Source organism: Hetaerina americana, unplaced genomic scaffold (assembly GCF_022747635.1).
Source record: "Hetaerina americana unplaced genomic scaffold, ioHetAmer1.1.p SCAF_91, whole genome shotgun sequence".
Lineage (NCBI taxonomy): Eukaryota > Metazoa > Arthropoda > Insecta > Odonata > Calopterygidae > Hetaerina > Hetaerina americana.
This window is the reverse complement of record NW_027287550.1, coordinates 447,023-463,056: the sequence shown is the minus strand read 5'-3', so window position 1 is coordinate 463,056 and position 16,034 is coordinate 447,023. Positions and strand designations below refer to the sequence as shown.

General features: G+C 38.5%; 1 protein-coding gene across 1 annotated transcript in view; it reads right to left on the bottom strand.

The window, feature by feature from the left end:
- LOC139699816 (serine-rich adhesin for platelets-like) overlaps window positions 1-16,034 on the bottom strand; it is a 48,377-nt gene that overhangs the window by 28,609 nt on the left and 3,734 nt on the right. The window contains exon 2 of the mRNA XM_071598241.1: window positions 7,550-7,915. Coding sequence (XP_071454342.1) covers window positions 7,550-7,915 — 366 coding nt within the window. The remainder of the gene's footprint in view (window positions 1-7,549; window positions 7,916-16,034) is intronic.

Genomic DNA, 16,034 nt, shown 5'->3' with positions numbered 1-16,034 from the left:
TAGATACAAATGTGCAATTTGGGGAAACTGGTCCACACCTAGACCTATAATGCTCAACTCCATATATTCATAGAATTAATCCACTATTTTAACAAACAAATATTATTACAATACCTGATTTCACAAATTTTAAATGCAACATAATACGTTTCATAAATTTAATTTCCTGCTAATATTGACAATATGGGTGAAAATTCCTTTTGAAGTATATCAACAAAAAAATCAATATTCTTCGAATGCTCAGGGCAACTATCAGCATTCTTATCACTTGAAAAGTATTGTGAAAATTTCAAGATCTGCAATCAAATTTAAGGAAATTATAAGTTTTTAAGAATATGACATGAAGAGAAAGAACAAAGTGTAATGCACTGAGTAATTGAATGGGTTATTCAATCTAATTACATCCACTGCTCAATTGCCTCACCAGTTTCATGAGGCAGTGGCTGAAATGGTAAGTGCAGGAAGAATCTATTAATTTATCTATATTTTCATTTGTAAGATCAAAGGAGGGAATCACAGTCTTGTCATGGCTTAATAAAAGAAGAGTACAGTTCAATGAAGTGTAATCAAACTTCTTACTTGCATAATTTATTATGCAAAACTTTAATTTCATATATGTCAGCCTACTATATATTACATATTTGGTAAGTTTGATTAAGCTGACTTCAGTATTGTATCAACAGTTGCAAGTTGTTCAGTTTGCCTCCAGCAACAATTGAGATCACTTGAAAGCAATAAACAGCAGTGAAATTTTGATTTCACCAGAGCTCATCAACAGTAAAGGCTTATGTAAGCCTTTTTTTGTACAAGAAGCTTATGCTAAGTCTGTTCTTTCCTAAAGTACATCCAAGGTAGTTTTTTTAGAAAGGGGCAAAAATCAATTTCAAGGAAAGGCAAACCCAGAGTTCCAGTCACTGCTCTTATGGAAGTCAAATCTCTTATGGTTTCAAAACTTAACTCTGCTGCTGACATTGTGAGAGAAGGTCACCAAATAATGTTAACAGCAGTATCAAAAATGACCTTGACAATGTCATTGTGTGCCACCCACACATTAGTAAGAGAGAAACATGAGATATATTGGTATAATATGATTTCCGAGACTTTTTATGCACAAACAATGTCACGTGTGCACCAGTTTTTTTGTCGTTGACATTGATGTCACAGGAAGTTCAACTACACGTCTTCCAAAATATTATCACTGCAGATGAAACTTAGTTACATCATTTGATCCAGATAGCAAATATAAAAGCTGTAGGAAATCATGATTATATTTTTTTTTATTCCAGGAGAGGTGTATCAGTATGTCATATCAGCACCAAACTGTAAACTGAGCACATTACAGTGACATAAAAAACATTTCCTAGGCCAAAGCAATCATCCAAGAGGCTACAAATTTCAAAGTGACCATCCACATGCTGTCCCATTCATACATTTTATATTGCAGATACTTCGTCCAGCAGTCATGAGGTTTTGAGATTAATATGGATTGGCATATATATCAATATTTTAAGAAGTTATCTTCTCCTAAACCACAAATAAGAACTCTCAGAAATTGTGCAAAGAGAAATGTAACACATGATGGGCATACTATAGAAACTGTAACACATGATGAATAACCACAAACAGTTTAAATAACTAGGGGGTACATAAACAGTTAGACAAGGAGAGTATAAAGAAAGCATAAGTTTCAGGCCTGCTTTACACCAATTTCTATGCAGTGCAGAGGCAAGTATTCATGAGCGATTTTGAAAATAATAGTAAGTTTCAATGTTGTTCCTTTTTAGGTTATTCAAACTATCATATTTCCCTGCCCATAAGATGCAACGTGATTTTTTAGGTCAGAATATAAGAAAAATACTTGGACCAAACAGAAAAGCCTCAAAATATTTTGATGTTAACACTTAATATGAAGAAAATTGAAATGCAACATTAATAAATTAGCAGCTACACACATTTTAACATTCATTATGAATAAAATTATCAACATTCACTGTAGAATCCCATAAAATCCATCATCACTGCTTCTAAATCATTTCTGCAAGTATTTTCACCAAGATTTCACTTTTCATTCACTGTGCCAGCATCACTTCCACTTAGCACATTGCTAATTTCACTAATTTTTTTAGAAGACATTATGATTGTCTCACTTCTAACTTTCCGCCAGCACTTTTTCAATCAGAAACATTAGTAATAACAATAATTATGGATTTATTTGTCCAGAGAGTTGGTGCATATTCACACATACACAAATATAGGACACATCAGACATAAAATTTCACAATTTTAGAAAGAATACTATATATGTACATACCAATATACTAATACTACATATTATTTGATCAAGTCAGCAATGATGTGTAGTGACAATTCCAGAGATTAATTTACAGATTAGAACACTTTTTTAATAGGCAGAGCAGCTTTTTCTTGAAAACGCATACTTCTGTTTCATATTTGATGTTATGGGGAAGTGCATTGAATAACTTTAAGCCCATTGCTTTGGGCCCAAGAGCAGTATTTTGTGTTCTGACAAATGGCTGGTGTAGGTCATTGCAGCTCCTAGTATTTATAATGGAGAATTAGAAATTGATGGCCACTTCATTGTTCCTATTGGTGTTGTTGTAAGTTAGTGCCTTATAATCTTTTTAACATATTTAAGTGACAGTTTTTGTGCTATTGTAGATCGGGTACATATGCACACACCCATTTACCTTATGAATACCGCATGACAATCATCTCTTTTAAGATCTCATGAGGTTATTATCATTTTTTCATTTAATGCCATGCTTTGTTTCTATTATTATCTATTTTGATATCATCAAATTTTGTATTAAAAGTAACCACTTTCTATGCCTTACCACACACTTATACTTCTTAAGGTTGAATGCCTGTAGACTACAAGTTTAAGAGGAGAGATATAATATATGTATGCATTAGCAGAGGGGCATCATCCCAATTAGCCTAACTTATGTAAGTTTTGCAGCAGCATTACATGTGAGATGTAACCAAAAGCAATGCTTTGCATACATTTATGATTAAATTTCGAATTTTTCACCAAGTACTTCTTTCTATTTTTCTTGTGACTCTGCTTTCACTTATATATCTAAGTTATACCCCTAACCCATAAGAGACATTATCATAAATCATTAGGAGGCAGGAAAAATGGATGAAGGGCATATTGATTGGCAATGTGATGTTGAAGACCGGGACAGAATAGATAATGTTAGGAAAACGAGATGGGGTAGGAATAGGATAGGGATGTTGGCTAGAATGAAGCGATGGAGGAAATGAATGAATATGGCATTGAAGAAGGGCTTGTTGTAAAAAAGGATAATAGCCTGTGTTTTGTTAGGAGAAACAAGAGAATCATTTGGTTGTTGTGTTAATCCATAACTTACCTTAACCAGTACATTACCTATAGTAATAATAATAATGTGATACACAGGGGATATGATAGTACCTATGACTTTTACTTCTTTCAGCCATGGCCGTATTTCTTTGACAAACAGATTACGGGCGTTCACCGAAATTTAAGTACTAAAACAGCTGACTACCTACAATGCTTTGCCATGAACTCCCATTCCCAGAGAAATTCACCAGTGACTACCACCTATGGAGGTATTTACTCCAAACAATTACTCTTAAGGCTAGACAACTTGGATGCACCTTGAAATTAAGCACATTAGCTCAAAAAATTACGGGACCACATTGGTTTATACAAGTGATGAATACAATTATTGCTATTATCCTGTAGTGAACTACGGGATTCTAATCCAGTCCGTAATGGTAGTCAGAGGGTGGTAAGGGTGGGGGTTTACGGCGAAGCCAATTTGACACGCCTCCCTCCCCGAATTGTGAGTGGGTCCATTGTAGAAAAAAAACGCAAGCCGACCGCACACCCTCAATAAACCATGCCGTTGTGGGCTGAGTGGGGGGGGGGGGAGATTGGGCTCTTGAGAAATGCTAGGATATTTCCATCATTCATAGCATTTGTGTTTACCATAATAAGATTTTAGCTTCCACTTTCATCCCCTTCTACTTCATGAGATACTCTTGAAAACCACCCCCACTAATTGCAGTCAAGTCGCTATGTACTCATAACAAATTAACAAGCAATGTTGACTCTTTACCATCAATATCCTAATCCACTTTGAAATCTAATAAATTTGCACGCGACCAGAAATCCTGCATTGACTCCTGGTGCCACGGACATGACCAGCATTTACTAGCGAGTGTGTTTGTATGGTGACGATAAAAAGTGTGGCAATAAAATAAGTCAAAATTCCTTAAGTTCAGTCGTTTACTATTTAAGACCTGAATTTGAGTTCGGTGAAATCTTCTGTTCTGAAAAAGGCGGAGGTACCAGGTTGTCTATCCAGTCTAGTCAGCTGATCCTCGATATAGGGTGATCATAGAAACCAAATTAGAGATAGAGCTCTGGGAACCATTATTATTATCCATTACGCCATGGATAATAACGAAGGCTTAGGTGACTATTATGCCCTATAACTTCGATTCATACCGGAAAGAGTAAAAAAAATTATAATATCCTGGCGTATAACCGGATTCAGGACCTTTCTAGGTGACCATTCATGACTTCTTAAAGTTGAACAAAGTCGTACGCAAATAAGCATTACATATTGATATCTACTAATACTGATAAACACGCCCGTCCAGGGGATCGAGATGGTGCGGGGGCTAACGTACTGGCTTCCCACCCTGAGGGCGCGGGTTCAAATCCCGGCGGTGTTGAGTATTTTTCAGAGGTATCTCGATCCCTACTTGAGGTGCTTTGTGAAGGGCACTTTGAGCGAGTACGCCGTCCGTCGGATGGGACGTTAAGCCGCGGACCCCTTGGCGCCTTTCGTAAAGAGTAGGCTAATGCCGACGCCGGGTTTCTCTCCACCCTTCATCCTTTCCTGTGCATCCCCTATGGCGCAAATGACCTTAGCTGTCGGTCGCCTCCCCTAAAAACTACTACTACGCCCGTCCTCCAATTACCTTAATGGATCTAAATCTGCCCCTGGGACAATCTTGGAATGGAAGATTTGGCCGTCACAATGGCCCTTCACACCATCAAATACCACACACATCGCAGCTTTAGTGCGTAGCATGCGATTATTTCGTCCGCCAGGCAACCAATCCGTAATAAAAGCTGTGTAAGATAACATTCACGTCTCATCGAACAACACAACAAAGCTTTGTCTGCCTTGAAACTATCACATCCCAAAGTTGAAACTTTCTCGAAGGATCAAAACAAAATGCGTCCCTGACCGGAAAGCCATGCAGTCGACCGGCCGTTTCGGGGTAGGGAAGGGTCAAAGTGAAAAAAAAGGGAGCAAGCGACCCAGAAGCAAACACCAAACAAACCACTCACACCCGCTCCCCCATTACTCACGGGAGATCGGTCCCAACACCCCCATCCCTTCCTATGGTATACCGAGTATGTGCATGGTATTCACCCCACACTCTGACAATTCGAGGAACGGAGGTCCCACAGACACACACAACCATAACTTCAAAACTTCTTACGTGAGATTGAGTGAGCCGCTGAGGCACAAAACATACAATGCACAGAAAAAACAGCCTCACAGCCCTGTCATCCCGGAGAAATTTATTAAAAGACCTCGAGATATACCTCTCGGTTGGCGGTCATTGAATTATGCTCTTGGTGCGCAAAACTTATTGAGTATGCAAATGAACACTAATACAAATTTTAATTAACAATAATTACTCCGATAACCAAGTATGTTTTCCTACAATACGCATCATTATTCAAAACCGAATTATTTGAAATATCCCGAGTCCTACTGATATTAAATGAGGTCGGTAATTGTTATTTGTTTTTTAACGACAGTCTAGGAACTAGAACATACTGAAAGGAAATTCTAAATTTAATTATTATTACTCAATTTCCCACGGAAATGATTTTTGGGCATCTGTATACATATTATTCTCTTTTATTCTTTACGTCCCATGTTTTTCCCTCACAATTCATGTATTTTACTCCATATGTCTTATTCGCATGGAAGACCATAGAAGAAAAATGATTCCGATTTGCTCTGTACACTCGTCAAATCAGGCAACGCTACGACACTTTCCACCAGAGAAGGCGTAGTTTCTTGAGAGTACTTACATACCCATAAAATAAACCCATTTAAATTTAAAAAAAGAATATTGAATATTATCCGAAAAACTAAATTACGAATAGCATTTCATCAGAAATTATCCATGGACTGATTTCAACAACCATATAAATATGCGGCCCGTGTAAGCCAAGATTGAAAAAGGAGGTAGGTGAGAAATTTTTTAATTCAGGATCCTCTTAGATTGACAGTTACGAAAACAGCAGTAGGGAAATGTGCCTTTATTCCATTTTTGCTTTCTTTAAGCTGCGGAAAAGTTGCTTCAGGGGATAAGATTTGAATTTGAAATAACCCTAAATGCCTCGAGTTTTATGTGATCTCAGAAACCAATATGAGTGCCCCAACTAATAAATATTTTCGGAGATGGTTGCTTGCGAGGAGGATGAATCACCTGAACTTCCCTCAAACCCCAGATTGTTCAACGATTCACCGGCACACAGAGATGCATGCCCCTTACCAGCCTTGCTTGCTGATGAAATTATAAAATTATAAATCGGTGATGAAACAATTAACTATAAAGCAGTGATGTTGAAAATGTACTATCACCCCATCATGCTACGGTAGGAGAGATCATGCTAATAAAATTATGAAAATTAAGTGTAGAACGGATACATTAGGATGTCATTTTTTCCACGAATGATATGGGATCATAATAACTTGGTCCGCCTGCGGTAGGGTCATGTTCGGTTAAAAATTAATCTGGTGTTTATTTATCCCCTGCCACATATCCTAGCGGTGTCTTGCAGGGCACATCAATAAATAATAATAATAAATACACATTTAACGTATCTCGGAAGTGTTTTGGACCAAAATGATCAAAGCAGTAAAGACGTTGGAAGAAGAATTGCACCAGGCAAAGAGGCTTTCACCAGGAAGACGGAGTTGAGAGCAGGGACGTTGATTAAGGATGTTAAGAAAAGACTCGTTAAAACTTTGATATGGAGCGTAGTTATATGCGGCGCGGAAACATGGTCACAGAGCAGGACCGAGAAGAAAACCAATGGGAAAGTACTCGGTGTGGTGGTCGAGGAGACGGTATTGTTGTGAGAAATCATTAGGAGGCAGGGAAAATGGATGGAGGGCGTATTGATCGGCAGTGAGATAATTAAGACTGTGATAGAGGGGAGAATGTTAAGCAAATGAGGACGGGTTAGGAATAGGATAGAGATGTTGGACGGGATGAAGGGAGAAAGGAAGTAGTACACAGAGATGAAGAGGGTGATTGTGGCAGATTAGGATATTGGGTTGTGTTTCGTCAGAAGAAACAAAATACTTATTTATTAGTTGTGTCCATCCAAAACTTACCTTAACCGGAAGATTACCTGATTATAATTCAGCTCTTTGAGTTTGCTGACATTATCCCTAACTGCACCAAGAGGAACAAGGGCCGAAAATAAATCCCTTACCTGAGCGACGTAACCGCTCTGCCCTTCAGCTGGAGCTTGAGGTCCTTGGGTAGGCGCGGAAGAGAGCAGAGACCCCTCCTGGGTACCCTGACTTGCAATACCAACCCGCTTTTTTCTCGGTCGCTCGTCACTCCGGGACGAGGTCCCACCGTCTTCCCCGTTGAGCGAACCGCAATTTGCCCCGGCGGCTTCCATGAAGTGCTGCGGGAGAGCGCATATGTCGTCGAAATCTTCATACCGCCCCCTGGCTTCTCGGTTGCGTTTTAATACGAGTTTCCTGGAGAGTCTATGCTCTGTCACTATTTTCTCCACGTCCCCATCCCTGTTAGAGCGTTTGGCTTTGATCAGGTCCACCAACGTCTTGTGCTAGTGGATGAGGAAACAAAAAAGTTTCACAATGATACTAAATTCTAACAATGCAAAATTTTGCTTTAAATATAATCATATATGGTGATGCATCTTTTTGCCAAATTTCATTGTGTTGTCACCACAGGAAAGTCTAAAAATGGCATAAACAACCTGGATCCGTGTAAATGATCTTTAACGAATTTGCTTTTAACACTAGTACCGACCTTGGGTCTCCGGAGACCCGAGAAATACATTTTCGAACATATTTTTTAAATTTTTTTGCTCTAATTGATACTTAATGTATTCCTAGGAAATCATATCAGGAGTTAAAAATCTACAATAAACGTATACCTTAATTTAAATTATAGATATTACCGGACTTAATAGAACTGAGGGTTTTCGGGGACCCAGCTCCGTACTCTACATGTTGTAACTTATATCCTTGTTATGATGGGGCAGTTCAAGGTGCAGACAAAATCTGCCAATAATTGTAATAAACTGCCAGTAATTGCAAGTTATTGCCAATACCAATATAAAAGCAAGAGTACATTTCGCCAACCAAACACCTACGGACCATTATAAACGGTAGGCTGATATTGATGGTGTAGAAGTGAAATAATTTTTGGCATTTTGCTATTGATAGGACGATTTCGGGAATCCAGTGAAGATGGTCAAAATTTGTGGAACAAAAACAATGCTTTTACAAAACCCGTGCATGCAGCCGGCATAGTCTCGAGATCATTTCATTATTTTGAAAAATTCAATCATTTCGAAAATACCAACACCCGAAATACACGAGGTCGAGAAGATATATTTGCTCAACTTATTTAAGTTGCCACTGAAAAATTACCATTAAACCATTATTCGGAGTATTGAGTTGACAGGTAGGAAAGTTTCTGCGGTAAGACAGGGACCTGAAGAAATTACAGGTGAAAAAAGAAAGACGTAGATGCAGTTCCTTCCCTGGTGAAAACAATTAATATGCTTCAAAATGTGACAAATGCAGTAGTTTTGTATGCAAAAACTACGCCATGAAATTAACTCGAATAATGTGCATTAATTGCATTTCCAACTCAAGTGAATCAAGCTAACTTAAAGTTATCTAACTAACTGAATTTTATTTTCAAAAATATATTTTTGCTTTATTCAAATATTATCCTCGAATAGAAATGTTTCATTTTTGATACCAATGAAAAATTCAGTATTTCTTTTTTATAATATAAAACATTTTAAAACTACGTTTTGTAAACATTATTATCATTATTCAATATTAATTCACTTCTAACTTACGTATAAAATATAGTTCAAGAAATCGATTTTAAAAGTCCGGGTCCTTTGGGACCCAGGTCCGTACTCAGCGTGAAGCCACCGAGGTCCGTACTCATAGTGTTAGTCCAGTGAAGCATATTACAATGAGCTTGGCTAAAATCATAAAGATATATTTATAATTTTATAAGAGCGAAACACGAGGAAGAGGCTATGACGGATCTGAGTGAGGGTATGTTGCATATTGCAGGTGTGAAAACTTTTACCGACGTGGGCATGGATGATCAAAAACGTTAAGGAACCATTGTTTTAACTAACCAGCATTGAATACTTGGTATTTGCCTAAACACGAGTATGCTCCCTATTTCACACACGTATTTCTGTTACTATTCAACTTGTCACCTCACCAACTAGTGGCGATTATATTATTTATTTGTTAGCGACAATAGTACCAAAAACTCTGACCTATGGAAACTATAAAAGGAATTAGTGACCACTGGTCAGTAAATGCTAAGTTTTCGCTTCATGACGTCCGAAATAAGAAGCCGATGAGGAAAATTTACGTGCTTAAAGAAGGGGAATATAATGGTCTGAAGTAGTTGCTACAGAATCAATTTGCAAGATTTAAGAAAGATAGTATTCAACGAAATACTGTGGATACGTGGAATCACTTCCTTGAGATCACACACTCAGCAGTCAACAAGTTCATTCCCAGTGAATTTATAAATGATAACACGGAGCCTAGATGGTACAACAACACTAATGAGATGTCATTTTTCCACGAACGATAAGGATCATAATAACATTGTCCGACTGCGGGAGGATCATGTTCGCGTAACAGTTAGTCCGGCGTGTATTCAGCCCTTGCCACAAGCCCTATCGGTAACTTGCAGGGTACATAAATAAATTTAAAAAAATAAAATAACCAATTCATTCTCTTCTTACTGTTATCCCGAAAGCGGAATATCGAAATCACTCCAATACCATCTCAACACTCGAGAATATATATAATGATGCTAGAGAAAGGTGATTTATCTGTAGGTATCGCCTTCAAATGAAAGACAGCTTTGTTTAAATCATGCAATACACCTTTGACTTCCCGATAACATATATTAACATAAATCCAAGGGTCTTCCCTTCGGTCTTCTGAATTTCTTTGATCATCACCGAATATTCAAAACAAATTTCTCCAATCAAATTTTCACTTAGTTGTCGAAAACATAGTGAAATATGGCACTCCCATGGCTGAAAAAAAAACAGAAAATTTGATATCAACTGCATACTCATTTCATAGCAGTTAATGAAGACTGTAATCATATCTGAACATGTCTCGGTGCGGTCTCGTTCTCTGGACACATTTCATTCAATAACCCTTCTCACGGATATATAAATTACATTTACAAATTATTTTAATGAAATGCCATAAATTTCCATTTTTTTGGTCTCATATGGCAAACTTTAATTTAATCTTTCAAAAAGAAAGAAAAAGCAAGGCTCACCAGCTATTCAGCTACAGTGGTTGGATGCAATGAAAGCGGCTACTATCAAATCACACGAAAGAAAAACTTTCTGATAGTGCAGTAGGGAGACACGCACGTGGCGTATCAAACATCCGTGGGAAGTCAATGACTTGGAACTTCCCAAGGCACCTGATCTCAAGAGCAAGGGGGGAATCGAAATAAAAAAAGAATGTTTTTCTCATCTTACCACAATCCTGACAAAGGATTATTTGGGTGGATGGGTGCTGCTAACGTGCGATATTGCAATACACAGTCTATGTATCAAATTACGACGTCAATTATGTATCAAATTACCTAGGTTTGTGATTGTGATTTTGGCCGGGATATTACGCCGGATCAGAGTTAGTCCTCATCCCAAAAACGGAAAGGCAGGGATGAGGACTGTATGAAGATTATAGAACAATAAGTTTGATTCCACGCAGCGTAACTGTGAGTCAGGATTATCAAAAAGAAGATAGAGAGAAGAGCAAATTATTACTTGGTGATGATCAGAAATGAGAGAGGCATGCGTTGTGACATAACAGTAATGTCAATCATAGAAGAGAACAAAAGAAGAATTCAATCAGGACGTATTCGTTTGTTTTGTAGATATGGAGAAGTCGTTCGATATTGGGTAGAATTCATTAATGTAAATCGGGAAATAGTAGGGCAGATGGAGAATCGGGATGGGGAATACTGAGAATAGGAATAAAAGAGGGATGCCAATTATCACCTGTGTCGGATGTGGTTAGAAGCATGGAAAGCAATGGAGATGGGAATGAAAGTCGATGGGGAATTTATAAAATTAGTCAGGTTTGCGAATGATCAAGGATTAATCAGCTGGTAGGCCAATTGGTGGCAATCATTTCTGATCATATTAAGAAATCAGTGGATAAGCATCGAATAAATGTACATGATACAATGGTTATAAGGTGTCGGAAAAAGAGGCAGGCTATTTCAAGCGTTGAAATAGGTCATTAATAAGAGCAGAGTGAACTTTTAAAGTGCTTTAGACCAAAATTGTCAAAGTATTAAGGGAATAAGAGTAATTGCTCTAGGCAAAAAAGCTTTCACCAAAGGGAAAGGATTTATGGCAGATTTTTGATTGGATGTTAGTTGAAAAAATTAGAGAAAATTTTAATATGAAGAATAATGTGAACTTGAATATGATTGGTGAATAGCGAAAACACTGTCGTTTAACGAAATTTAGGCTCAGGTTGGAACCACGAGAAATGCTGGCGTGGACGACGAATATGGTGAAATGGATGATAAAGAAAACAAACGAGGAAAAACTAGGCACGTGGATGAGAGAAGATTGCTGGCAGAGATCCAAAGAAAACAACAGTGGAATCGCAGCATTTTGATTGGCGATGGTGTTGATGGCTGCGCTGGAAGGGAAAATGTCACTCAAACAGAGCAGAGGGAGGAAAAATATGACCTCATTGGACGAAATGAAGTTAGGTAGTATGATGAATTGAAGATCTCATAAGTGTTCGTTGTCCGTTTGTTTGTTTGGATAAGCAAGGAAAGGAAAAAAATCGGTGACCGATCTGTTTCCATTCAACACCTACCTTAAACGATTGACTATCTAATATTAATAATTCCATTTATAATATTGTTTATCGAAATAAAATATATCCAGGAGATGGATTCTTATTAGTCGTAATATATATTGTATCGGTGCAACATTTCCTACATCGATATCGTCAATATGAATCTATCAAGGCGGAGATTAATCAACATAATCATATACGACAAAAATGTTAAACGATTTGCGGTTCCTTGCGAATTCTACGTACTCGTACGTATAAATCCACGTTTTCACGAAAGAGTGGGATCGCCGACAGTGCCAAGTATGTATCAAAATGTCGGGAAGTTCGAAAAAGTACTTGGTGGTTAAATCTAAGAGGCATGTCCAGAAAGTAAGAGTATTGTTGAGCTCTCGCGCCGTGGGATTTTTTTTCAATAGTTGGCAACACTGAGTGGTAGTGGGGGTAGTATCTGAATACAACGGGCACCGGCGAACTTCGTTTGTACCGAAACTCACCTCTTAGTGGCCATTTCTGTGAAATATGTCGATAAGAAATCCCGCCAAGTGCGAGGTGCGCGCTGTCATAAGGATCCTTGTCGCGGAAGGAAAAATTCAGGCTGAAATTTTGGCACGGATCAAAACTGTTTATGGCGAAGGTGTTAGAAATCGAGCGAACGTGGTGTCGTGAGTCTAATGAAGGAAGAACGAATATTCATGACGAGCAAAGGAGTGGAAGGCCTTCAATATTGACCGATGATTTAGTGCAAAAAACGAGGAAACTGTTCGTGAAGACCACCGATTGACAGTGGATGAAATTAATGCGATGTTTCCAATAATCTCCAGATCTACCTTACAAGAGACAATAACAGAAATGCAGGGATTCCGAAAATTGTGCGCAAGATTGGTCCCAAAACAACTGACAGAGAAGGACAAATTGAATCGGGTCGCTAGCGCTCGCGAGTTCCTTGAGCGATTTGAATTGGAAGTGGAGGATTTTCTGAGCTCCATTGTGACTGGTGATATAATATGGGCGACTCATTACACCCCTGAGACAAAAACACATTCCTCGCAGTGGCGGCACACTGGTTCCCCATCTGCCAAAAAATTCAGCACCTCAATTTCGGGCAAAACAAATCATGGCATCGGTGTTTTGGGACCGAGAAGGGATTATTTTGTTCGAATTTTTGCCGCGAGGGGAGACTATTAATGCACCACGATACTGTTAGACCCTAAAAAACCTCCACAAGAGGGTAATTCAAAACAAACTGAGGGGAATGCTAACTAAGGGAGTGTGTGTGTTGCACGACAACGCCCGCCCACAAACGGCCAGTTCCATTTTTTTGACGCTTTTGAATTCGTTTGGTTGGGTCATTCTTAACCACCCTGCATACTCCCCTTACTTGGCGCCTTCAGATTTTTATCCTTTCACCTTCCGGAAGACTCACATGGGTGGATAAATATTTTCAACCGATGACGAGGAGAAACTTTAAGTGGACGAAGGAGATGGCGGGAGAGATATACGAGGAAGGAATAACAAAAACTTGTGCCACAGCTTAAAACCTGCATAGAACGGGAAGGCGACTACGTGGAAAAATAAGTAACATATATACTTTCAATATAATGTATTTTTTTAAATATTTTTTCATTGATTTTTTAATAGAAACATTCAGTACTCTTACTTTCTAGACATCCCTCGTACAACTGAAAGAAGCAGGGTGGGGAAAGTGGTTCGCAACCTTGAATCGTCGATTTCTTATCCCTTCGTTCCATATCTGCAGCATTCAAAGCCCTTAAACGGCTATAAATAAATTAGTTGACTACATAGCAAAGTTGGAGATGGGAAGGTAAAATTGCATATTTAAATGACTTCAAAATTCGCAAAAATACGAATGCCTAAAAATTAATAGCTACTCTCTCCATTTACTGTTCGTACGTTGATGTGGCATGATAGCAGTACGACCTTATCAAATACAAAAAGTGTAATATCTCCCACATCATAATTCCATACATGTCGAGACTTAGGTATCTGAGTGAGTCAAATGTTCCCACATTTTTAGCCGATGGATCCAATGGTTTAAGAACCACGACAGACTATGGTGGCTGAATCATTCCCATTTTGTCTGCCGACGGACTTGAAGAGGAGTAGGCGATTTCCTAGGACAAATGACAATGATCTCATACCATCCTTAACGAAATTAACGTAAAGAAAATGAAGTTTGAGGGTAGATCCAACTACTGTTACCATTAGTGCGAGTGGTAGTAAGCAGAGAGTATAAACTCTCTAAAACTCTCCGCGTCAAGGAACGCTACGAAGCGAAATAAATAGAAAGAGCTAATGATGTTGGCTACATGAAAGGACTCTCGACAAATAGCTTTTTTATTCACGCTTCCCCGCTAATATTTTCACAAAACAACTTTTCGAGAGCAAAAAGGGTATTCGCCCTCATTTAACCTTCATTCTCGTCGCCTGATGAATACTAGGAATAGGAATAGAAATTTTTGTAGCACAAAAATTGAAAAAGATTAAATAACGTTTAAGTGATGCCTTAGGCATAAAAATTTACCTAAACGATAAATTTATTGACATAAGTCCATGTATACATAAATGCATCAAATCCTGGAGGCGGCAGATTTTTTTCAGCCGATCCCTACTTGAGGTGCTTTGTGGAGAGCACTTTGAGTGAGAAAGACCTCCGTCGAATGGGACGTTAAACTGCGGGCCCCTTGGCGCCTTTCGACAAGAGTAGGCTAATGCCGACGACGGGTTTCCCTCCACCCTTCCTTCCCATCCATCCCTAATGGCGCAAATGACCTTAGCTGTCGGTCGCCTCCCCCCCTAAAAATACTGCTACATTAATGCAAGCACGAATGGCAGCGGCGTTAAGTAAATGGACAAAATTAATTCCACATCAAGTTTTATTCACATTGACTTTTATTTAAATTATTGGTTGCTGATGTATTCATAAGAATAGTACGAGGTCGTATAACAACATAATGAGTAGTCTAGATAAAATTAAATCAACCATTTCACGAAACAGGGCACGCACTTTGGTAAATCATAACGGAGAAAATTTTTATGGCGTCGAGAACTCTGACTTGTTCTTTAAGGTGACTATTACTTAAGAAATTCTTATGAAAGCACTCATCCCTAGCCTCCAAGCCTTCCCGTTTTCTAGTGCCTTAATAGCTTTCGTCCAAGAAGCAATATCCTGTCGGCGTAATAAGCGAATCTCGGTGAAAACAACACATCAGGACTGTCTTTTCTGAGAATTAATGTCGCCATTTGTCCGTTCATCGGAAAAAATAAGATTGAAACGAAGCTGTTTTGAATTTCGGGAGTACAGGCAATCGCTATACTCATAAGAAAAGCAGTGATTATGTAACAAGATAAGTGGGGTGGAATGTAATAACACAGGTCTAGGTTGATCCAGCCTGAGAGTGAAGATAACTGCGTCAACAGATAACTTAAGTTCTTGCTTCGCTCAGGCCTAAAGATCCCCCCCCCCCCCGACCATTTGCACATCTGTCACTTAACACCACGAGGGCAACGGTTTTACAACCAAGTCATCTCTTTCAAGTATCCTGAGAGCATTAGGGCACTCGGGAATGCTGGTGTATCACGTGAGACTTCATTAGGTAGACAAAATCAAGACTGAAAAGGACGGCAATGATTAAAAAACGCAAGGACTATATTTCAACCTTTTCATCGCAAAAGGAAAATCTGCACTATTTTTCTGAGTCTAAACAAAGTTTATAGCAGTGAAGAGTTAATATTAATTGTATCGATTACGCAACGCATTAAGTATTTGACGTCAGTTCATCAATAACATTGTATCTTATT